Consider the following 26,581-nt stretch of genomic DNA (forward strand, 5'->3'; position numbering starts at 1 on the left):
AATATCAAGCTAAATATTTAAAAAATAATTTACAAACTATAAAATTTCAACATTTTTTGCTTCTAATGATTTTTTAAAATCCTTTTAAAAAATGTATCAAATATTTTATTATAATATCTAAATTTGGGTGCACTAGCTTTTGGACCATTATCGCAGGTTATTTTGTTAGATAAGCTCCAGATTTGGCTTCAGTACTGACTAATCTAATGTATATGCACAAATATAATTTTGTATAACTTCATATTAAAAATATGAATTTAAAAGATAGATTTATGAGAGGTGTACTTTACATGCTGAGAAAGGTATGTGTATAAATACCACTGATCATGCTGTAAAATGCCAAACAATCTTCTTTTTAATTCTTTATAGTTTGACACTATCCTACAAACCATTACACAAACTTTTGTTAGCAAGATGTTCTTATTCATTAAAACATAATACAATTGTCATCTTTGATCAGAATAAAGATGCTTTTTTTTACATAACCACATCTGTTACAGCTTAATGAGAATACAACGCAAGTGAAATCATGAAGTAGACACTTGCATCAACATGTAAACTAGCTTTATAAATGTAAGAGGCTCATAGCCAGCCTGGTGAAAAGAGTGGACCTTTGGCAGATATTCACCTCATTTTATATTCAATAATGTGATTTAAATACTGCATTTTAAGCACTATTTTTAGCTGAATTAGCTTGTTAGATTTCTGATGTGTCTAAAAATTTAAAAATAAGAAATATGAAAGCAGTACTTATTTTTAAAATACAAATGTATTGCATCATATATCATTAGGAAACAAAGGACACGCCAGCACAGCACATTAATTATTCCTTAGTCAGAATTTGGGTTGTTGAATTTGGCGTGGGGAGTCATGCAGTGCCAAATTAGGGTCCCAAATCAGTACCGACAGCATTCTGCTTGGTCTTTAAATCTTTTTCGATGGGTTATTTCCACAATCAATCAAACAAACGAGCTCATGATTAGGACAAAACATTCTGGACCTTTGTCAGTGAGGGGTGAACCACTCAAACCCCCTGGCTACGGACCTGTTTAATGTGGGCATCTCATGTTTATACCTTTATTGTGCAAGATTCAATACTCATTTCTAAAGATAAAAGAATAAGCAAGGGAAACATTCATTGAACATTCAATCTTTATTTAAAGAAGAGTGAAAGAGAAAAATAATACACTACAATCTAGAAATATAAAGTAGCCAATTGTGGGGGAAAAGAAACACCACTGCCAACACAGCAAATGCCAACGAATGTAATTTTTTTTTTTAGGAAATCCTAAATAAACTACAACACCCCCCTCAAAATGTGCCTATTTTCCCACCCTCCCACGAATTTATAACCCCTCTATTTACCACGCTCCTCATGCGGATTCCATCCAAAGCAACTGATCCAGCCTTCTGGTTCCTTGCTCTGCTCCTTTTTTATAATCGAAAAACTCATCTCACAAAAACAAGAGGCGCCTGGATCCCTTCTGCCCACATCATGGGAACTCCACGGAAAAAGAAAATTTTTTTTAATTTGGTTCTAGAGAAGCCAATTACGACGTCAGGTATCCTTTAAATGTGGTTTGGTGGGGGGATGCGGGGCTGGGGTTGGGATCCTCTCCTATGGTTCCCGTTCCCGGTAAATTGATCCCGCTCCATGTATGTATCCATCCTTATCCTAATGCTAATCCTGATCCTGAACTGATCCAATGATCCGGCTCCAAGGATCGGGACACAGTGAGCCCCTCCTCCAAACCTTTGAATACCGGCAAAACCAAAAAGAGGGAGGTAACAAGTTAGAATCACAACTATATGAAGAGCGTCTATTATTAAAAGCTGTCATTAACTAATAATAGGAGCTGTATTTGTCTTTCTTTTTTTTATTTCTATGTAAATGACAAAAAGGATACCAGACTATGATGATATGCTCCGGAAGAAATTTAGAGCACCGCCTAAACACATTAAATTGTGCTTATTTCTTTGGAAAACTAAGATAGGAAATAAAACAGATACTTTCTCTTGACAAATACACAATTTACATGAGAACGACTGCAGCTGTCTAATGATAAATCTACATGGAAGATCAATAAAGGCCAAATCCCAGCACATTTTGGACAACAGGCAAAAATGTTTTTGGATTTCAAACATCCAAAAGAAAAACAAGGAACAAAACACGGTCTTAAATGTAAGCACAAGCATTGCAACATCCAGACAGAACACATGCATGCTTAGCAGCGATGACCAGTGAGAAAAAGGTAAATTAAATGAGGAAGGGGAGTGTTGTGAAGGGAGGAAGAATGGCAAAGCAAAACTAATGTGTTACTGAACTAAGAAAATCCAGAATACTGGAAGTCTGTAGAAAAACATCAACTGCCTTTTTGAATGTGACTAAAGCTGCTTGCCGTCATACCATTGCCTCCTTAAATGAAATGCCTGCTCCTCCTCCTCCTCCACATATCCTAATATGAATGAACTGTGCTTCAAAATCCTTTATTCCAAAGCTTTCTTTAATCCTGCTCTTCTGTTGTCTATAGAAAGACATGAAAAGGTAAAAGTAGAACAGTTTTCCAACAAAAAAATGACCCCATCCCAAATAATGAAGCATTGTTAACAAAAAAAAAAAAAGTAGCAGAATAATCTGTCACACATACAACTATTTAAAGCATTTCAACAAGTCCCTTGTGTCAAATATAGTACAAGGGATGAGTATGAAGATCCAATTAAAATGAGAACGCAAGACAAAGACACAACAGGGTCATGGTTTAGGAGACGACAAAAATAAAAATAAAAACTGACGGGAAAGGAAAGGGGAGAAAGGGGAGCATCCACTTACACCACGTGTAGCTGCCATTGGCAAAATGACAGTCAAATCATAAAAACCCAACAAACCAAAGATGAGAGAAAGCAAACTGGGGAAAGAGACGGAAACGAGTCAAGAGAGCAATGAAGTACAACAGTGGGTCCAATAGAGGGCGACACAGGGTGTGTATGATTGTGGCCAGCCGACAGCTGGGGTGTGGATGTTTAGGTGCGGGAGCGGGAACGGCTGTGGCGGGGCGAGTATCGTGGAGATCCTCTGCTGCGGCGTGGAGAGTAGCTGCGGCTCCGGCTGTTGCTTCGGCTACGGCTCCTGCTCCGGCTGCGAGAGCGCGAGCGCCCGTAACTGGGGCTGCGAGGGCCATCCACCTTTACACGAATGTACGCAGTCTCCCCCTGAGGAACACATAACAGGACACTTTCTAACGAAGAACTACAACATCTTGGGTAACTCCTAAATCATGGCTCACTTGGTGAATCTAAAACAGATTTAGGCGTTCTCAGGTTTAGTGCCACATAAAGTTACAGTCCTTTAGTATGTGGCCCATTGATAAAATCACTTACATTCAAAAGACCTATTCCATGAATCCTCCTAGTCCATGTGGCTCCATCAATGGGTCTCTGACATCAAGCTTACCTTGATATTCCCAAATCCTTAAGCTATGCCCTGTCCTGTCCTTTCCAATGGCGGTCTATGTTTACAAACTCACACCTACCTCGTGTGACCGGAACTTAGTGTTATCCAGCTTTCGAACGGCGTAGGTCATGTCTTCTTTGCGCACAAACTCCACAACGCCGGTGCCATCTCGGAAAACGTCAGCATAACATACATCACCTGCTTCACGCATGTGATCCTTAAGGTCCTGCCAGCTGCCACTAGGAGGAAGTCCTGGAAAAAAAGAAAAGAAAAACATTTAAACATTTAATAAAAGTGCCTAATTCCCCTCATAAAAGAAGGACTACACAGCTAACTAACTTAAACTATGAAGTTGAACTTTGGTGAATAAGTGAAACAGATGCATTTGACTGCAGCTTTTGGTATGCTTGGATGACCTAAATGCCATTTAGGTAAACAAATATGGATTTTTTGTCAATGACAATAGCCCCTTTCACACAGTGATACCGGTAAATTTTTGGAAAATTTCCGGAACGACTTTACCGGTATATTGAAAAAAAGCGCTGTTCACACAGGCGAGGACGTTACGGAAATTTTCCGGAAAAGAGCATTCACACATCCATTCCAAAATACCGGTAAATTCTGACATCATTCACCACAAATGAGCTTTAAACGGCTGCGCTTGTATTTGTAAACATTTGACTAAATTACAAACTCTGTGGATGATCAATATTGTGAACAACTTTCGCAGGATCACTTTCGCATGTCGAGATGTTCATAATATGTGCGTGTGCAGGCGCTCATAGGCGCACGCAAAGCTTGAAGGTAAACAAACAACGACTTATCATAAGCATCTCATCGATGATTATTTACACAGTTGGCATTAAGAGGAACATATAAACGTAACCTGACTAACTTCTAGCAGCTAAATGTGTCTGGAAAAATATTCAAAGGCTTTTATCCTCACAAACCGCGTGGACGTAAATGCGTCTGACTGTTGTGATTGGCTAAAGCAGACGTCTCACGTCAGCACGTTCTAGACGTGCACGCGCTTATTACGGGAATCTTCCTTCTGCATTCACACAGCGCAGCGTTCCGGCAAATTGCCGGTAATGTTACAACTTCTCTATCCGGAAAATAGCCAGAACGAATTTACCGGTATTTTCAAAAAGGACCTGTTCACACATACAGACCTTTCCGGAAAATTGCCGGCAATTTTCCGGAAAGGTCTGTATGTGTGAAAGGGGCTAATATCTTAGAACAGTGGATCCCAACCTGGGGTCCGCGCCCCCCTAAGGGGGGCGCCAGAGTTCACAGGGGGGGCGCGGGAGAGGATAAGTATTGAGGTAGAAAAAGGCATAAAAATGTTCCACTATTATAAAGGGCTTTGCAATTAATCGAAAATCCAATTTAGATTTCGGTTTCAAACGATTATAAAAAAAAGCATTAATCAAGATAAATAATTATTGCATCATATTTTGCCACGTTCCAGTTGTACACGTGTTAGTGTTGCTCTTAAAAGCGCGAAAGAGCTTATGTGTGTGTGCAGCATGATCACGCAGTCAGAAGCACGCGGCCGGTCAGCATTCACTCTCATTCACACACTGAGACGAGCAGAGGAGCGCAGACATCTAAAGTCATTAGTGTGAGCGCTTTAATGGTCAAATAGGTGTCAAAACGCGGTGTTTAGTGATTATTTACATTAACCCTCATTTGTGTAATAAACAAACGAGTTGAGGATCAAAAGACGTGAAAGAGAAACCCTTAAAGAGACAGCGCGCTTTAATCCTTCTGTCACCTGTTTTTATCATTATTAAACAAACATAACGAGAAAACCCTCGCTGCTCTTGACTGAAGGACTGCTGTAGCTAAAGTGTTTTTCTTACAGTGAAGATGCTTAAAGCACAGTTTGTTTCATATTTTTATTCTATTGTATTTATTTCTTTTTCCTTTGCAGGGTGGAAAATAACTGTATACAGTTGAAGTCAGAATTATTAGCCCTCTTGAATATTAGCAAACCTTTTCCTGCCCAATTTCTGTTTCATGGAAAGAATATTTTATTAACTTATTTCTGAACATAATAGTTTTGATATCTCATTTCTAATTACTGATTTCTTTGTCTTTGCTATAATGACAGCACATAATGTTTTACTAGATATTTTGCAAAATACAAGCATTCAGATTAAAGTGCAGTTTAAAGGCTTAATTAGAGTAATAAGGCAAGTCATTATAACGGTAGTTTATTCTGCAGACAATCAAAAATATATATTGCTTAAGGGGGCTAATAATATTGATCTTAAATTGTTTTCAAAATAGTTAAACCTTTCTTAATTCTAGCTAAAATAAAACAAACAGAAGAAAAAATATTAAAGGAAATACTGTTAAAATTCCTTGCTCTGTTAAACATAATTTGGAAAATATTAAAAAAAAAAAAAAATTCTCAGGAGCGCTAATAATTTTGACTTTAACTGGCAATGGTTTTGAATAATCGTGATTACAATTATGACCAAAATTATCGTGATTATGATTTTTCCCAAAATCGAGCAGCCCTACTATTGTATATGTATTTTTAAGTACCAAAAAAAAATTTCTAAACACATACTTAAAATTCCAACATAATAGTGAAAATAATTAAAATAAATAACTTTAAATAATTATTTAAATTTTGCTCACTCACGCAATCTGCTTGTCAACGTGTCGTAAAGGCAAAATCAAAACAAAAATGGCAGACAAACGTAAATGCAGTGATTCTTCAGAGGCGAAGAAAAAGATTAGACAGTATGACAAAGCCTACCTAAATTTTGGTTTTATTGAAGGCCAAGACAAGTTAAAACTGATTAATTAATATTTTCTATATATATTACTATTAATATTACACACAGACACACACACACACATATACATATATATATATACATATATATATATATATATATATATATATATATATATATATATATATATATATATATATATACATACACACACACACACACACACACACACACACACACACACACAGTACATATGTGTGTGCGTGCGTGTGTATTTATATGGTGGGGGGGCTCCAATGTTTGTATATGTTCATGGGGGGGGCCCCAAAGAAAAAGGTTGGGAACCACTGTCTTAGAAAGCATGTCTTAAGGCTCGTGCACATTGCAACGTTTTTTGCTCGCGTTTTCTGTCGACGTTTAACGCCTCGTAACTAAATAAAGGGCGTCAATGTGATTGTGCACACCAACGCCCAAAACGCCAGACGCAAAAGTGTCATTTAAAAAAAAAAAAAACGCCTCGTCAATGTAATTGTGCACACCAACGAGCAAAACGCCAGGCGCAAAAGCGTCATTAAAAAAAAAATAAAATGCCTCATGCTCGTTTTTTTTTTGTTTTGACACGTGGCGTCAAAACCTTCTCCACCAATCAGATCGGCACTTTTGCTCACGTGCACGAAGCTGCTGAAGTTACTGTAAACAGCACTTGGAGGCGCTCAAGCACAAAACTGTCAATGCGAGCGCCGATTGAAGAAGATGCCAAGAGGCCATATGAACGTGGAGCTGCTTATTGCTCTGTGAACACTAATCATCTCTTCATCGCTAGAGCTGCTGCTTGAACCATCTATGCTTGTTCGAGTCACCAGTAACTTTATAAACAAATGTGCGAACTTCCTCTCCTCCTCTTCTTCTGTGTTATAAGCTGATGTCAGATGCTTAAAGTTGTGCAGCACCATCTAACGTCAAAAGAGTGATTTAGCATACTCTTCAGCTTGACGCCAGTGAAAAGCGCTTGGGTTTGAACACTGAAAAACGTCTCGTAAAACACTGACGTAAACGCAAACTAAAAACGTCCCGGTGTGTAGGAGCCTTTATACTGCCCAATTTCGTCAAACGTAACGTAAATATTTTATGTTTAAAGGTGGTAATTTCTTAATAATTCATATAATGTGATTGAAATAAAACAAGCAAGTATAAATCATAGTAATGACGCCACAAGAACTAATGCAAGTTACCAAATAAAATATTTAGAATCTGCCATAAGCCTGTATTGGTCTATATATGAAGCGACAATATAAAACTGACATTGAACATATTGTTAATAGCAAAGATACGTAATAAATAATACCTTAAGCTTCTGCAATTTAATTTATGGTCTATTTATACATAAAAACAGTGACTGTCTACTTAGTTCATAGCAAAGGAAAACTATAATGTTCATGTACTCTAGGGATGTCAATATTAATTGTCACAGACCATTCGGTTCAGTAATAGATTATAACCGGTTATAGCTTACATTTATAGTCATTTGTGTCACAGAAGCAAACAATGGTGAGAGAAGCCAAATGCAAATGTGAGTAATGCAAAAGGCAATTCACTGCGAGTTTGCTGGGGCAGTCTTTAACTGAAACTGAAGGTATAGTAAAACTCAAGACCCCTATTTCAATACTAGGGAGGAAACTAAAGCATATATTGTAAAGCTTCATCTCTGCTTTTCTCTCACTGTTTCACTCACCATTTGACCTGGTGGCATATCTCTGTGAGGTAACGTTTTTTTTCCTCTCTCGAATTAGCTGATAGACATGGCCTTCAAATGCTTCATTTGTCTAATACAGGCTATCTAACTGCTTGTTAAGTCATGATGTATGGAATTGTGTTTCCGGGTCTAAGTTGCTATTCATTTGAATTGAGATAACGTAATCTCAATCTAAAATGGTGCAATATGGACCTGCATGACCTTGAAAAGGTGATCTTAGAGAAGACCACATGGCGATTACGGTGCCATTCTGCTATACATTTATTTGAGTCCAAGCGGATTATGGCAGCAGTAGACAACCGAACTATGTTTTGCCAGTTTAAGTGTGACACCTGTGGCCGTATATGTGTGTCGAGGTTTGGCCTCTATTCTCATCAGTAGCAACTGTGAGATCTGTCGAGTTGACTTTTAGTACTCCCCTTTGTGTATTTATTCTGAATTACAAATTGTAAATGTAATACATTGTGATGCACCATAACAAATCAATCCAAAACGAAGACATAATCGCAACCGAACTGCGAGACCAGTGTAGTTTTTTTTAATCCTAAATGTACTCATATTTTCATTCCTACTCGTATCTATCATGAATCATTAAAGTAAAAACATGTAAAAAAAAATTAGCGCTGTCAAAATTAACGCGTTAACGCATGCGATTAATTTAAAATAATTAACGCGTTAAAAAAAATTAACGCAATTAACGCAGTTGCAGGTTTTTTTTTTACTTCCTGTTGTGGTAGACGTGTGTTCAACATGCAAATAAACATGGATAAGATCAAGGAAGCACTTTTTAAAGGCAAGTTTCAGTATAAAAGAATTAATGTCGCATCTCCAGGCTATCCAGGTTGATCATCTGTGTTGAATTTGAAGGGAGTCACTCCGGCGCGTTGTGCGTGTGTGTGTGTCAGGGGTTGAGTGAGTGACGTATCCGATTAGGGGCGTGTGCACGCGAGATGTACATGAAGAGCGGTAGGGGTGAGTTGCGCACAACGTCCCTGAAGAGCGGCAGGGGCGGACTATGGCGAGATTGTCTCCTTAGTTCGGTTATCCGTGGCACTATCCACTCGCCATAGCGGACTGGCCATCGGGAGCACCGGGACATTTCCCGGTGGCCTGACGGTCAGTCTGGCCTGCCGCCGATTACCTCACCTCGACATGCCATAGGCTGCTTGCAGCCTGATGGACACCTCAAATCACGAATCAGGTGAGCGCGATTACCATAAGGTCCAATCATTTCAGCGACGTAGCTATTTGCATATAAATTATGATACTAGCTAAAACTTCAGTCAGGCAAAAACACGGAACGTAAACAGAAAGGAGGAGTAGAGAGGGATCGCATAAAAAGAAGAAAAGCCCTGGCCGTGGAAGCCGAAAAATGCTGTACAATCACAACTACGTTTGCGACCTAGGGAGCAGGTTGGTCAGAATACAGCACATTTACAGTTGAAGTCAGAATTAGCATCCCTGAATTATTAGCACCCCTGAATTATCAGCCCCCCTGTTTATTTTTCCCTATTTTCTTTTGAACGGAGAGAAGATTTTTACAACACATTTCTAAACATAATAGTTTTAATAACAAATTTTTAATAACTGATTGGCATATTTAAAATAAATAATAAACAACAATGAATAAAAAAAGACAATTAAACTTGATTAAAAATAAATACAAATTTTGACTTCAAAGAGCAAGTTATTGCTTCTATATAACTACTAATATTTTTTCACAAATTAGAAAGTGTAGAAACAAAATGCAACCAAAAGTTCAGTCAGTAATTAGCCAAACTGTCAAAATAAAACTAGTACTTTTTGCAACTAATTGCAACATCATATAATGTAAGTCTTGGCAATATATTGGAAGAAAAGATTTTTACAAAGTCAGGGACACACACATGAAGCACAACCAAGTCTGCTTTAAAAAAAAAAAAAAAAAAAAAGGTTTGGTATAATGTTTCTGATATTAATGCAATCATGAACATGCTACTAAACCAATAAAACACTCAAACACTTGATCGGGCCTAGTAATTAAACTGAGTGTGAAAAACAAGACATTGATGTGAGAAACTGGAGGTGCGCTCACCTGACACTATGACCCTGTACTCCGAACGCCTGGATGGAGGTCCGTATCTGCCTCTGGGAGCTCCAACTCCACCACCTCCACCTCCACCTCTTCCACCTCCCCTGCCACTCCTTGGGAACTCCACTCGAAGACGATAGCCGTCATAGTCATAGCCATCACGTCCATATACAGCATCCTCTGCATCTCTGCGGACACAGAAAACAATCAACGGATTGAATATGGATTTTAAATTCTTTATGGTTCACACACGCGAGCGTGCATAAATGCTTTTTGCTATGAGACCGAACTTGTCAGAGACAGAAGCCAAATTGCCATTTAAAATATTGGCTGTATTTGAACAAAGAAATGATAAAACTGGTCAATTTACAAGTCTGAAAAATCAAGAAAAATATTTCAGAAACCACTAAATTGTATCTGCCATATATATATATATATATATATATATATATATATATATATATATATATATATCAATCACATAGTGGCAAGATCCAACAAAGAAAGACATTAGTAAAAATCGATTAAAGCAAATAGTCAGGATTGTGAAAGCCTATACATTTAAGATTGTGAGAATTCTTTTTTTCTAACTCCAAATACACAGAATGATTTAGAAATTGAAAATGATTCTCACATTTACAATTTACTCCCCTCAATATGTTTATATTATTCACAATTTTTTTTTCACAGAATGACTACTTATGAGTTTTGTTCTTTCATTTCTATTTATTCAAAACTTTTTCAACTTGTAATTTTAGTTTTACCAAAAATTGGCATATTGGATTTATCATGTTCTTATCTCATCACAATTATGAGATAACAATCAATTCATTAGTATTTGGGATTCTTCGCCTATTTCATTTTATACTAATGCAGAGTTTGATTCATAATTCTTATCATCATAATTGTGTGTTAATATCATTAATAACTCTTTTCCTCTGAATTTCCATGTTGCATTTCTTAAGATGACGTTACTTCTTTTTCAAATGTTCATAAATTCTTACTTTCCTAAGAATTCTGACTTACGATCTACAGAACTGTTTATATCATCCAAATCTGATTATTTGTCTATTGCAAAAACGAATTTTTACACAAAAGAAAATGACACAAACGACAAATAAACAGATTAACGGGGTGAAAGTTTTGATCAATTGCAGCCTTCGGCATAATGAATTCTGATCAAGCTGCTGAACGTTACATTACTGATTTTAACGTTAACGTTACTTTCTTGTTATGATATGACCTACTGACAAGACAACTTCGCGCACCTAGTATAAAAGTAACGTTAACGTTACTGGATTTATTTAAAAGGCTAGCGAATAGACAAAAGGCAATGTAAAGCATTAAATACTTAACATTATGTATTTTATGTACATCGAACTCAAACCGATAAACACAGGAACAGTGCAAGTTTGAGACTGTGTGTTTACCTCGGGTCCTCGAACTCCACGAAAGCAAACGGCGGACCTCCTCTTCTGTTTTTAAGGTCGATGTCCCGAATGGCCCCGTACTTATAAAACACATCCTCGACGTCTTTGGTGCGGATATCAGGGGGTAAATTACCCACGTAAATCCGACAATCGTTGTTCCCTGCAGGCCCTCGAATTACACCGCCAGACATTTTTAACCAGGACTTACGCTAACGACGTGGAGAATTTATATAACTGTTTGCTCCCTCAGGCGGTATTAACGGTTAGCTCTGTTAAACCTATACACGTTCACCAAATAAAGCTACTTACTATGATGAAATATGGTATCTTTACAAAGAATAACAATAAGATCTCTTCTAATATGGCGCCGTCTCTTTCCCCACATCGGTCATCAGCACACGCTCGTGCATGCGCAGACGGAGAGGAGACGCCAAGCGGAAGGACACGCGCTGGGCGGTGCTGCGGCTGCCTTGCCCTGCGTTTCTTCCCGATCAGCATTTTTAATAATATATATCATCTCAATCTGCATATCAGTATTAAACATCATATAAGGATCTAGCTATGTTGCAAGTAACGCTATGTGAAGCTTAATACAACAGCACACAAATTAATACCTTTAACTATTTACTACTCATTGTAAAGGGACAGTTCACCCAAAAATGAAAATGTACTAATCCCCACGTGGTTCCTTATTAGTTTCTTTTTGTTGAACACAAAGGAGATATTTTGAAGAAATCTGAAATCCTGTAACTTTATAGGAGGAAAAACAAATACCATGTAATGCAATGGTTAGGTTTGACAATTCAATGGTAATTAAAAGGTGTCCAAGTTTCTTTAAAATATATTTAATGTTCAACATTGGGAAGAAAGTAAAACAGCTTTGAAAAAAAAGCATGAGTAAATGACGGTTTAATTTTCTTTTTTTTTGTGAACAATCTCTATAATGTTGCTTTAAACCTGAATAGAATCATTAATCCAATGTCACAGTTTTGTGTCTCATATTTTGAAACACTTTTCAAAGGGAAATTTGCATTTGGAATTAATTTTTTGCAAATGTATCAGTGTAGTATACAAGATCTAGTAAGATACAGCTTTATTTTATGCATATTAGGAATCATGGGGATATTGTGGCACTATCTAATGCAAATGTTAAAAATAAATAGAGGAATACTTTATCTAGTAAATTATCCTTTAATAATTAGCTCAGAGGTTTTTAATCTATTAAATGCCATGGACACACAAAATATTTATTGTCGTCATCATGCATGCACAACACCCCACCCTAAAATATAATAAAAATCTCAATGTTGTTTAGTAAACAGACCCAGTTCATATTGTGATGAAATCACGTCATGAGTGGGTCAAAAATATCAGACAATATTTAGTTTCTATAAAGTTTTTAGATTGAAAAGTTTTTTTTATTAGTAAACTGCTTTTCTTTACTTACACATATCTTGCTTATTTGAATCACAATTTTATTATTCATTAATTCACTATTTAAGATTATAAATTAGAATTCTTAAGTCTTTTTATTAAATTGAAAAATTAAATAATCCAAGTTAATCAAGCGTCACGGCCGAAAAGAAAATTAATGAATGAACTTTAATCAAGTAGTAAAGACTATAAAGTCTTTAATTATTTGGACTAATTGATAAAAGTGTAAATCAGATTTAAAATTATTTGATTATTTTTAATCAATTGTTTTATTTATTTCGGGGTTTACACATTTTCATTCATTAATTTTCTTTTGGGTTTAGTCCTTTATTAATCTGGGGTTGCCACAGCGGAATGAACCGCCAACTTATCCAGCATATGTTTTACACAGCAGATGCCCTTCCAGCTGCAACCCATCTCTGGGAAACATACACACACACTCACACACTACGGACAATTAAGCCTACCCAATTCACCTGTACCGCATGTTTTTGGACTGTGGGGGAAACCGGAGCACCCGGATAAAACCCACGCTAACGCGGGAAGAACATGCAAACTCCACACTGAAATGCCAACTGACCCAGCTGAGGCTCGAACCAGTGACCTTCTTGCTGTGAGGCGACAACAGTACCTACTGCGCCACCCTCATACACATTTTTACTACTAAAATTCCATGACTTTTTCTAATACTTTTTCCAGAACTTTCAAGTACATTTTCATGACGAATGTTTCATGCAAGTCTACATATACATGGTAAAAATAAGAAAAATAATGACTTCTAAATTTAATACAGCATCAATCTATTTTGTTTTAAATTGTTTTATATCCATGTAAAATTGATTTCAATAATGCTTCCCTAGCACTTTGAATGAGAGCAAGTTTTTGGCCAAGGACAGAAAAGAAGTCAAGACAACCAACCTATTTTCAAGTTAGGGCTGCATAATATATGGTTTCAGCATCGATATCGCAATGTGTGCATCCGCAGTAGTCACATTGCAGGATATGCAATGTTGGCATTATAGTTTAATATAGAGTTTAATCATAATGGACTAAAAGTTTATCATCTTCATCCATTTTTAAAGAGATAGTTCACCCAAAAATTACTTAGCACTTTTATTACACCAGACATGTCCAAACTCGGTCCTGGAGGGCTGGTGTCCTGCAAAGTTTAGTTACAACCCCAATCAGACACACCTGGGCTAACTAATCAAGCTCTTACTAGGCTTTCTAGAAACATCCTTGCAGTTGTGTTGAGGCAAGTTGGAGCTAAAATCTGCAAGACGCCGGCCCTCCAGGACCTAGTTTGGACACCACTGGATTGCACCCTTCACTTGTTTCAAACATGTATGAGTTTTCTTTTTTAAATGAACACAAAATGAATATAATTTATTACCTCCTATAGTATTGAAACAAGTGAAGCATGAGTAATTAGTGAGTACATTTTAGGGCCCCATACACTCGGTGCAATGTGGCGCAAGGAGCAACGCAATAGTTTTTTGCTAGTTTAAGCTTGCCGCAAGAGTTGTTTTGAGGCGTTGTGCTACGCTATTTAAGTAGCATATGCATTTGCGCTCATATGTGCGCCCATAGGCGTTCTGATCTAAAAAGGAAGGCGTTCTGAGGCGCATTGCTGGTGCGTTGCTATTTTGAGAAACTAAAATAGATTTTCCATTAGACCAAAACAAACCCAGTAAAGTCCAGAGCAGACAGTTGCGCCTCACTTACTCACTGCTTAATACAAACAAGATACAGAGCAATACACAAATATCTTTATATATGAAAAAAATTTAAATATTAAGGATATATATATATATATATATATATATATATATATATATATATATATATATATATATATATATATAGGATATAATAAGAATATATATAGGATATAAATATAAAGGATTAAAATATTACAAAACATAGGCTATTATTTTCTAGCCTACATAAATATGAAAAACCACTGCTTTTATGTCTTCTTCATCTCGGATTTTTCAGTTCATTCATAACAATTTGCTTTTGTATAATGTTATAATTATTAGCAGTATTATTTATTATATCCATATTTATATTTGTTTTATTAAAACAAGCTTAGATTTGCCCACCTGTCAGGTTTTAGACCATATGGGGCACAGCATGTGTTTTAGGATATAACTCAGGTTTTTGAGCACACTTCGTTATTATTGTTCATTTATTCGTTTGCTGGAAATTAGAACTGAATTTACAAATAGTTTTGAAACAAATCTTTGCGCTTAACAAACAAAATTAATTATTTATAGGCTAATTGATGTCTGTGCTTAAAGGTTTCCCTATCCACGAGAGCAAAAGTGAGAGTAGATCATTTATCTGTCATTCTCGTGCTGTTGATACTCTGTTTAACTGTTTTCTTGCAAGTGAATCGCTCAGTTTTTCCACTTCCACTTTCACTTCCACTCATTTAAATAGCAAATGCGCTAATGGCGCAACTCAGCTGGCTCTTAAAGGGAATGAGAGATGATACTCTTGATTGGTTTATTCTCAAAACACACCTATAACTCATTAAGAAAATAAACTCAACCCTTTTAGACCATGCGCCACGCCGCAAAGCAAATTTTTCTGTCTTTATATTAGTAATAATGCATTCTGACAAGCCCTGAAAGTGTTTGCACCCTGCGTTTTGCGCTTGCGCATGGACCGTCAAAATAGAGCCTCTAATCTTTTAATAAAGTGTCCCTTTAAGGCCTGTGACTGTGTGAACATTTCCATATTTCAAATTTTAAAGCATCTGGCCACTGGCTACTATATTTTATTTCTCTATGCTTGTAATTTATTTGTTATATGTTATTCGAGATTCACTCCTCTGCAAAATCCCCCAATCAATCCAAATAAACCTGTTAAATCATCTGGTTAAATTGAATTCACATCGCAATATACATCACAGAAATACAAAACATGGTAATGTCAGATTTTTCCAATATCGCGCAGCCCAAATTCAAGTATACAGATATTTGTTCAACTAATTTCCAGGACTGTTTCAAACCTTTTCTGCTTTTCGAAAACTTTTCCAGGCCTGGAAAATGTCATGTCAAAATTCCATGACTTTTCCAGGTTGTCCATGACCGTATGAACCCTGTTATTTGCATGTTTCATGCAAATAATTACGTTATTAAATATTTGATTATTATTTTAATTAAAAAAATGTAATCACTAAATTTAATGTAACAAATTTAAAAACTCCTTATATATTTAGTCAGTGAAAAACGCTTAAATGTTGTTCCGTCGACTTCTGCATTCCAAATCTTCCACTTTGTTTGAAAGCGTTTTAACAGTATTTTCCAGCGTGCTCACTCTGGATAACAGCCCGTTGACGTTATCTTCGGCATCCGAAATGCGCTGCTCCGCTTGTGCTATCCGCCCAGTGCATTCCTTTATCTCCTTACTTATCGTCGTAATTGTTGCTTGGACTCCATACATTTTTTTGTAAAGTCCACTTTTCAAGGACATTATAGCTTTCATGATATCTTCGTTATTACCATCCGAACTTATTGCTTCGTCATCATCTTCGTCAGGGCCCTCACCAGCTGCCATGGCGTCGTTAGTTTCTTCACCCTCGGAATTTTCATCTTCATTTCTGGTCTTTTACTTGTCTTTTCTGGTACCTTTTCGTGACATTTTTCTTCCCTATGCTTTTATATTTGTGTTGCCTGACTTTAGATACAATTCTGGTTGGTATTGTAGGATTGATCGCAAGTTAGCAGCAGAGCTAAAAAGTTTCGACCTCTCAGCACCTCGCCATAACCGGAAGTCGAACAACGCTCAATTAAGACATGAACACACCCATAAACCCAACATTAAGGAATTCTTGTGATGTCAATAAATATAACTTTACAAGCAAATTTCATTTATCTTTGTTGTCGCGAATGCCACTCAACCATCTGATTAAAAATAAACCTTGCAAACTCTAATGGAACTGAGATCATGAGCCAGGATTACAGTGTTAAAGCAAGACAGAGTGCAAACACTTAATGTGCGCATCAACAAAAAAACAACAGCAAATTCCTCCCAGACAGAATCAACCATTCTCTGTTCAGTACAGCTGCCAGTGCAAATTTAAACCGCAATGTATTAATCTGATGCCAGATATTGCATGAGTTCCTTTTCAGTTGCTGTCAGCTGAACACTTGGCTTAATAAATTAAATTAAAATGTACATCCCACACACACATCATCTTTTAATGAATCAGTGTGTTTGCGCTAAAAACAAGCCATGGCTTCTCAGTCACTTTTAGCTTGTTTTTCTGCTCGCCTTTTCTTAACTTCGCTCACTATTTTGAGCAGCGAGAGCACAATAGGCACACACATGGGAAGGAAGAGAGGAATGTAGATGGCAAACTTCTGATCATCTGGAAAGTAAAGCAGATGCAAAAGAGAAGGGTCAAAAAAAGCCCTCTCTGACGCCAGAATAGCCTCCCTGCTGTACTGGAGTGCAAAAACCAAATTCCCTGCGTCCAACTCGGCCACAGCAGCCTGGAGAGATGTCACTGCACTGGAAACCTGCGTCAGAGACAATAGAAATAATTAGACATCTGACATCCAACAGACCCAATGAGAAACAAAAATCACTTCATTATTTGATGAAGTGTTGTCAGAAACCTGGAATGACTAACTTTGATATGGGAAGACTCTAGTTTTAAAGAACAACTTTTTTTTTTTTTTTTTTTTTTTTTAGAAATAGGGTCATTTTATAACTCACCTAGAGCTAATTAGTTGAGTTTTACCATTTTTAAATCCATTCAGCTGATCTCCTAGTCTGGTGGAGCACTTTTAGCTTAGCTTAGCATAAGTCATTGAATTGGATTAGACCAGTGGTTCTCAAACTGTGGTACATGTACCACTAGTGGTTTTCAGGCTTCCTTCTAGTGGTACGCGGAGGAATCAATTACAGGGCTCGAAATTGCGACCATTTTGGTGGCATATGCGCCCGAAATTTTATCTATGCGACCTTGAAGAATATTTGGGAGCATTTCTGCGAGTGCTTAAAATTGTAGTGTGCGACCAATTTTTACTGCAAAATGTTCAGCACATGCGCGGACTCGGGAGACATTCATGCAGAATGCATCTCTAAGCTCTTTGTCTGCACTTGAAACGCGAAACGCAGCGCTCAGGAATGGTTTAAAACAGTTGTCATGTCAACTTGCTGCAGTAAACAAATCCAAGTCCGTAATGCTTGCCCCGCCTTCGCGCTCTTCTTATTGGCCCACCACTGCTCTAGCACTGAACGCGAATGATTGGTTAATATGGTGGTTAATATGTGGTTCTGATGACAGAGAGCTACTACCGCGAAAAATTGTAAAGCGCTGATGATGAGAATGAAGATAACATAACACTTGACAGATTTTGTTTTAGAAACCATGGCATCTACAGTTACAAATAATGACACATCTTACTAGTTATACCGTTAACACGTTAATTCAAGCAGTGCGTGCAGGGCCGGTGAGCGCTCCGTGTATGCTTTGGTCACTCAGTTATGTTATAAAAATTAATTTTCTTGTGATAACGGGATTTTGTTGAGACATATTTTCCTCACGCTTGCATATAACGTTATATATGATTTTTTTTTTTTGCTTGTTAGTTTGATTAGTGTTGATTTCAAATACAATAAATATGTTTGTATAAAACTTGTAATAACGGTGCTCATAATTGGTGGGTGCGACTAAATTTTGGCTGATGCGCCTAAATTTTTTAAGTTAGGAGCACCGGTGTTACCAAGCAAAAAGGTTAATTTCGAGCCCTGAATTATGTCATATGTACATGCTACATATATTTCAAAATGTATTAAAAATGAATTGCATATGAATATGATGACAGAGCATATATTTCTAAGGTCCAGGCAATATTTCCAGGTGTTGATGAATTGGCTACTATATTGGCTACTATATGTAATGTACATTTAAGTACAGCAGTTATTTTTTTTTTTACTTTTTAAGTACAGTAACCTACCAATTTTAACTTTTAAAAGCACAATTTAATTTTTATGTTGACGTTTTTAGGTTTTTTGTTTGTTTGTATTTTACATATAAGCACATTCGATGTTAATCAGACTATTTATAATGTTAAAAGTGGCTGACAATAATAAATATTCTTAATAATAGGAATTAATCTGCCACATTTTTGAACTGTGCAGAACTGTAGCTGCTTTATTGGGCCTACTGGGCTACTGTATTTCTATACTGCTCATGGTGGTACTTGGAGAGACAATTTCTTTCTGAGGTGGTACTTGATGAAAAAGATTTGAGAACCACTGGATTAGACCATAAGCATCTCACTCAAAAATGAGCAAAGATTTTTTAATAATTTTCCCCGTTTAAACTTTTTAGACTCTTTTATATTTACACTGTGCACTAAGCTGCAGTAGGCACAATGATATTATGTGGTGCCTGAAGATAGCAGTACTGAATCATCTTTCACAAACATCTCCAGTGATTTAGGCAGCACCTGAAAATCTCCTATGCTGAGCCAAGATGAAAGTGCTACCCACCAGTCCCGGAGATCATCTAACTGCTAAAACTGGTAAAAGAGAAATCTTAAGACATGCTCAAATATTAAAATTTAAATGAAAGCTGCACTGCTCATTTGCTGGAGTTCATCATCTTAAACAAGTCTCAATGTGTGGATTTTTATAACTGGGTCCTGTGCTATGAAGCCAGATTAGCTGGCATGGCCGGCTAAGTTTTAGTTTAGTTGCACCCATCCTGTGTTTCAGATACCATAAAGGTAGCTCACCTTTAAAGGATTAGTTCAACCAAAAATGAAAATTCGGGCGAAGCAGTGGAGCAGTAGGTAGTGCTGTTGCCTCACAGCAAGAAGGTCGCTGGTTCGAGCCTCGGCTCAGTTGGCGTTTCTGTGTGGAGTTTGCATGTTCTCCCTGTTTTCTTGTGGGTTTCCTCCGGGTGCTCCGGTTTCCCCCACAGTCCAAAGACATGCGGTACAGGTGAATTGGGTAGGCTAAATTGTCCGTAGTGTATGAGTGTGTGTGTGAATGTGTGTGTGGATGTTTCCCAGAGATGGGTTGCAGCTGAAAGGGCATCCGCTGCATAAAAACTTGCTGGATAAGTTGGCGGTTCATTCCGCTGTGGCGACCCCGGATTAATATGAAATGAAATGAATGAAAAATGAAAATACTGCTATTAATGAATTACTCACCCTCACATTAATTCAAACACTTCAGACATTTGTTAATTTTCAAAACACAAATTAAGATATTTTAGACAAAATCTGAGAGCTCCCTCATACTCCATATACAGGAATGGCTTTAAAAAAAGTCCTCAGTGTCAGTATAGGGAGCGCATTTATAAGTGTGATGTGCTTTCTATGGGTGTCGTGCTCCTGACATACATCTCAAGTGCACCTGTGCTTTGTTTCAAACAGAGGAAGACGCACATAGATATCCGGCGTCAGGGGCGCCATAGCACCATAACAACCCCTTGTATGACCGTGCGAGTAAGCAGAAGGCATCACAAAACTGTGGAAAAGTGATATTGCGTTGTTTGGAATATACCAATATTGGTGCTATGAAAATATAAAGATGCAGAGCTCCCACCTGCAGTGCGATGTTGTCATTAATAACGATATTTCCAATCTGGTCGAGCAGCTGAGCCAGAGAGGTGATGGTGGTGCTGGCAGTGGCAATGTTCTCTACGCTGCGGCTCCACATCAGCCTGTCCAGCTCCCAGTCGGCCAGTCCAGCGCTGCCAGGACTCTGAAGAACGAAGCCTGATGGAGGATGAGTTTGGTGGACACCCAACATAAGCCTGAAAACACCAAATGAGGGATGACTTGAAACACGTTCATTTGGGCAAAGCAGGCATTTGTGAAGTCAGACGGTCAAGAACTAACCGTAACTGTGCCAGGAAAACACCCATCACTTTAGCCATGTTAATGCTGATATCGACAGGACGTTCAGATTCAGGGCCGTACAGATCATTCACGTTGTACACCTAAAGATTGAGATAAATGCAGGGCTGTTTGCAACATTAACACACAATATTTCACATGCAACAATTTACAAAATAATGTTACGTTTAGAGATGTATCGTCCAAACTTTGTGTGTTTATATTGTGTCAAATGTCTTTCTCCCACTTCTTTTTTGCCTTGATGCCTCCCCTCCTGAGGCCCGGTTTACACTAGTGTGTTTTAGTTTAAAAACAGCGTTTTAGAATGAAAACGACCCGTAATCCACACTAGCGTTTCACCCAGCATTTCTGAACAGCTCTCCATCCACACCAAAACAACTGAAACGCACATCATGAGACCACACACACACTCGGGCATTCGCTGCAGCCCATCTACCCAGATGAAAGCTGTGCTCTTCAGACTGCTCATCATGCATCTCCCGCTGGATCTAATCTCAATATTTTTGTTAAATGTGATATTTCATTCATCTTGTTGTCTATATCTAATGACATATTCCCAGACTTTGGTCTTTTGAATCTATTACTTGTTCTCAGGTAACGTGTTTTGGCTGAGCCCAAAGATAAGTACATAATTAATGTAACCACGTACAGTTTCTGTATATTGACTGATCACTTGCCTTTATTTCCTATAATGTATAAACTTATTGTATGTTATACTTTTATAATGGCCGTTATCGATTATTAAAACTGATATTCAGCAGAAGAGAGGGTATGTGTCTTATTTTCACTGAAAATGAAAGGAGGCAGTTGTTATAGGCTCCGTTTGGTTATAAATATGCATTAAGTGAAAATGACGCTCATTTATGCTGCACAACACCTCAGCATTTCTGCTAAGTTGTTAATATCAAAATGAAAACAGGCAGTTGCTTATATCAAGTTTTCATTTTATTGTTGAGAAATTGAAACAACGTAGACAGGTTGATGTGAAGGTTATAAAGTACACTGTTCCCCTTTGAAGATTTACCCGTGTCCTCAGGAGTCTGTTTTTCATATCAAACTGGCAAAGTCTGAACTTACAAGAAGAGGATGCAGGACTGAACTGTGTGTAACGTTAGGCTACTTAATATTGATGAAAACCCCCAATCAAGTAGGCGAATGTCGGCAGCCCCGCCTCCGTTTTCAGATGTCTCTGTTTTCCCCCATCCACACTGAGACAGAGCAGCAGTGTTTTAGGATGAAAACGGCCTCTTCAGCGTTTCCAAAATGTTCTGGTTTCGGCGCTCGAAAACTCTGGCGTAGTGTTAATAGATGGCGTAACTGTAGCAAAACTTATGTGTTAAAACGCATTAGTGTAAACGGGGCCAGAGTTTTAAGCAGATTGCTGATTGCTTCCCACAGCTGTGTTCACTTACCATGGAGGAGTGAGAGGGGATTAAAACACAGGCCAAACAATTGGATGTTGAGAATGGAGCGAGAGAGGAACCTTTCTCCAGAGCACTGGCTGAGTTTCAGTTAAATTAAAGTTGTTGTGAACTGTTGGAAAGTTGAACTTTTGTGATTTAAAATCTGACTTGTTGATGATTGGTACTTCTTCTCTGTTGTGGCTAAGAGCAGAACTACGATTTAAACTTTTTTTCTTTATTTTGCCTTTTCTTCCAGGAAGCAGTAAGGAGCTGGATGACCTTTCCCTTTTTCTCCTGTTTTGAGGTCAGTCAGGGAGTCAGTGTAGTTTTGCTGTTAATTTTCATCATTGTCTTGAAGTTTATTTAGAGGTTTTACACCCAGACAGAACCCCGTTTTTGTTTATTATTTTGGCCTTATTTCCCTCCTGAAGCTAGAGCTTCCTTAAACACAACATTGTGCGTGACTGAAATTTTTTGTAAATAAATTTTTTTGATCTTTTTACCCATAGTTGTGTTGTGACTGGTACCAGTTTCGTGCTCTTTAAATAAAACCAATATTGTTGCGTTCATTGTATTCCCCTAGACTTGTGTAGGACGCAAAAATAATAATAAAACAAAATAAAAAAAAACAGGGCTATTTGAAAATTAAATAAAAACATCACATTCAAATCTACTCAAATCCATATAAAAGCCAGTCAGTGGCTACCAGTTTACAACATACTTAAAGCTTTTAGAAATGCTGAGGACTAAGTGATTTGTGGAGAAAAAAAATGCGTGGTGTTTTAAAAAAAAGGTGTTCATACTTGGATTTACCCAATAAACCATGACGGGAAGAGAGTTTAAAAGATTTTAAAAGTCTTTACGTTTCCACTTTCACGCTGTTTTTGACCAGAATTAATAGGTCTATAAAATAATATACATATTATGATTAATTGTATTTATTAATAAATATATAAAATAGGGCTGTCAATTGATAAAAAAAATCTAATTAATCACTATTTTTGTGATTAATCATGATTAAAATCGCAAAACGCCATATTTATTACAAAAATAAAAACACAGGCATGTAAGTGCCATTTGAATTTCAAAACAATCAGTGCCAATAACAAACAAAAATGATTTCCAAGATGGATTCTAAGAGGATTATAAAAAAAATCCAAAATACAGGCATTGAAGATATGGAAAAATAGAAAATTATAATAATGATAAAGTATTGAACACAAACAATTGTACTCATTGTAAAGTTGTATTATGAGTTGAGAACGTTATTTATAAAGTAGAAACAATTTTGCTTAGTCCTCCTGAACATTTAGCCAGTTGCTAAGGTAGTACAGTCTGTTGACATTATCAGGAGACAATGTGGTCAGGGGATACATCAACCGGCACGTACCAAAGCTTATAGACTTCTTACAGGGACTTTGATCTCAACATCTCTAAACATTTAATTCTAAACAGCTTTGAGAGATGCGGACACAGCAAAGAATACAGAATACATATAGAATGCCTTAAAGAGACTTGACACTGTCAGGCGTTTCCTCTTGTTGCAAGGAATTGCACACACACACACACACACACACACACACACACACACACACACACACACACACACACACACACACACACACACACACACACAGAGACAACATGCGCACCCGGTGAGCGACTCCCTTTAGATTCATCAATACGCACGATCGCATTCATCAAATTTGCTTAAACTAAGCGTTCTAAAGTAAGGCTTTATTTTACAAGCAAAGATTCTGACACAGCAACGTGAAGCAGATGCTTTACAAATGTTGTGTGTAGTGGGGAAACACGGCAAACCTAATGAAACATTTGAGGGCGCATGGAATCAACTTAAAGGCAGAGAAATGGGCTGTCTTTGACAGCTTGCAACATCATATGGCACTTTCATGGAGTGCATTTACATGGACACAAATACTCCGATGTATTATGATTAAGATAATACTCTGATTAAGAGTCTAGCATGTAAGCAGCGATGTTTTGCTTACCTTAAAGGACCACCCGAGTCTTGAAATGCAGAGATTTTCCTTTCCGCTCGCCATGCGGTATCAAATTCCATCAAATAGCACTCTTCCAGCAGTGCTTACTTCATATTTTCATTCAATAATTGTCACGGGGCATGGACAATATGTTGCTGAATGAAAGTAAACTGCTGAACTGCAGTTAAAGTCTAAAGATTAAAAATGAAACTCTGGAGGAAACGCTGGATAGCCTGGTGATGCGGCATTAATTGTTTTATACGAAACTTTAATTCTAAAAGCGCTTCCTCGGTCTTATCCATATTTCTTTGCACGTGAAACACACGTCGGCCACAACTTGAAATAAAAACTTTGACTTTTTTTTATCGCGTTAAACAATTTAAATTAATCATGTGCGTTAACACGTTAATTTTGACAGCCCTAATAAAAAATAATAAATATATAGTAATGATAATATTTACATCTCCAATTTAACAAAAAGTCATATAGAACCTTACATTTTCTAGGTATTTCTGAATTTGAACCCATTCATTCTTAAGCCATAATGTGGAAAATATTCAATACATCATGTAGCCCCCCCCCAAAAAGGTAAATCTTAGAACAGTACCATGATGCCGCCCCAGCGCGGGCTGTGAAAGGCATTGGTGGGCACCTCTCTTCTGCTGTGGTCTCTGATGAACAGAGGAGAGTGATGGGCATCTGGCACATACAGCAGGAAGTTTAGGACGGGGTTTGAGGAAGCAGCGTTAGATCCTGTGTGAAAGACGATAGCAATGTGTGTCAAATTAAATAAGAATAGAAATATTTCCTTAGATCAGTTCATGTCAATTAAAAGAATCATATTTCACCTAGTCTGGCCTCCACGGGATTGATGACATGAGACAGGCTGTCCGCATTCAGTGTATAGGCCGACACACTGTTATCAAAACGAGGATTCACTCCCAGAACTGCATAATACAGAATCTAAAAAAATAATTACAAATGTTATAAAGGTTATTTGATTAAACAATGTAATAATAAAAAATGTCTATCTAAACATTTTAAAATAGTTTTTTTCCTGTGGTTGAAAGCTGATCTGTCAGTATAATCTCACATGATTTTTCATAAACTATTTAATTGAATTAAAGTAATTTTTATTACTTGATTATTATCAATGTTAAAAACGAATCTTTTTCTTTCAGGAATCTGTTCTTTGATTACCACCTTGACCACATTTATTTGAACAGTATTTTAGAGCATTATTATTATTATTATTGAAGTTCACCCTAGGATTATTATAATTAGTCTATCATAGTTAAAAAACAAATCACTACAAAATTGTGCAATCCTATTCAACACTGATGATGATCATTTCAAGAAATGCTTTTTGATGACCATGTTTTACATATAAATTGTGTTGTTTATTATTATACATTCATTTGAAAAGTTCCAATAATATTTCACAATATTACTGTTTTCACTGTATTTTTTGAGCAAATAAATACAGCTTGTGTGTGTTTCAGATTCTTCTTTCAGGTTCTATAAAAACTGTGACAGTAAAAAAAAAAAATCTACAAAATATTAATGACCACACAAAACATCTTTATGGGTAACTATAAGTTGAATAAACTAATTTAAATTTATAAAGTAATTTAAATGCAAAAAAAAAAGTTATTATAATAAATAATTTTTTCATTCATTCATTTTCTTGTCGGCTCAGTCCCTTTATTAATCCGGGGTCACCACAGCAGAATGAACCGCCAACTTATCCAGCAAGTTTTTACGCAGCGGATGCCCTTCTAGCCGCAACCCATTTCTGGGAAACATCCAGACACACACACACACTCATACACTACGGACAATTTAGCCTACCCAATTCACCTGTACCGCATGTCTTTGGACTGTGGGGGAAACCGGAGCACCCGGAGGAAACCCACGTGAACGCATTGAGAACATGCAAACTCCACACAGAAACGCCAACTGAGCTGAGGCTCGAACCAGCGACCCAGAGACCATCTTGCTGTGTGGCTACAGCACTACCTACTGCGCCACTGCTTCGCCAATAAATCATTCATATTTAACATATATATATATTTTTTATTATAATATTACTTTACATGAACATTCAATAATGCACACCAAAAAAGTCTTTGTGCAAAAAAGTTTCATAATTAATATATAAAGACTACTTAATACATAAAAAACACATTTACACCCCTCACAAATCTCTCATTTAAATGAATATTTTTTTTATAGAAAACATTACAATATTATATTTGTGCATAAACATAAAAGTAGTACTGAAGCCAAATTTGGAGCTTATGTAACAAAATAACTTACACAAAAATTAGTAGCACAAATTTATGTTACAGAAAAATATAGAAAAAAAAACATTTTCAAAAATAGCAAAGGAAA

At 37.0% G+C, this 26,581-nt stretch overlaps 2 protein-coding genes across 5 annotated transcripts in view; both read right to left on the reverse strand.

The window, feature by feature from the left end:
- Positions 1-1,138: 1,138 nt before the first annotated feature.
- On the reverse strand, positions 1,139-11,854 carry srsf1b (serine and arginine rich splicing factor 1b). 2 transcript variants are annotated; one of them, XR_015519518.1, is made up of 5 exons: positions 11,459-11,854; positions 10,032-10,216; positions 3,531-3,703; positions 2,408-3,210; positions 1,139-1,753 (listed from the first exon to the last, which is right to left on the reverse strand). XR_015519518.1 is itself a non-coding variant. In NM_200593.2 (4 exon segments), coding segments are annotated over 4 exon segments (738 nt in total). In that variant the 5' UTR covers positions 11,650-11,838; the 3' UTR covers positions 1,139-3,021.
- Positions 11,855-16,755: 4,901 nt separating this feature from the next.
- pigs (phosphatidylinositol glycan anchor biosynthesis, class S) overlaps positions 16,756-26,581 on the reverse strand; it is a 20,992-nt gene continuing 11,166 nt past the window's right edge. The window contains exons 8-12 of one of the 3 annotated variants that reach the window (XM_087300296.1): positions 25,036-25,150; positions 24,795-24,940; positions 20,767-20,867; positions 20,471-20,681; positions 16,756-17,424 (exon numbers count right to left, since the gene is read on the reverse strand). In XM_087300296.1, the coding sequence (XP_087156422.1) occupies positions 17,146-17,424; positions 20,471-20,681; positions 20,767-20,867; positions 24,795-24,940; positions 25,036-25,150 (852 nt within the window). In that variant the 3' untranslated portion in view covers positions 16,756-17,145. 3 annotated transcript variants of the gene reach the window in all.

Source organism: Danio rerio, chromosome 21 (genome assembly GCF_052040795.2).
Source record: "Danio rerio strain M-AB ecotype USA chromosome 21, GRCz13ab, whole genome shotgun sequence".
Classification (NCBI taxonomy): Eukaryota; Metazoa; Chordata; class Actinopteri; order Cypriniformes; family Danionidae; genus Danio; species Danio rerio.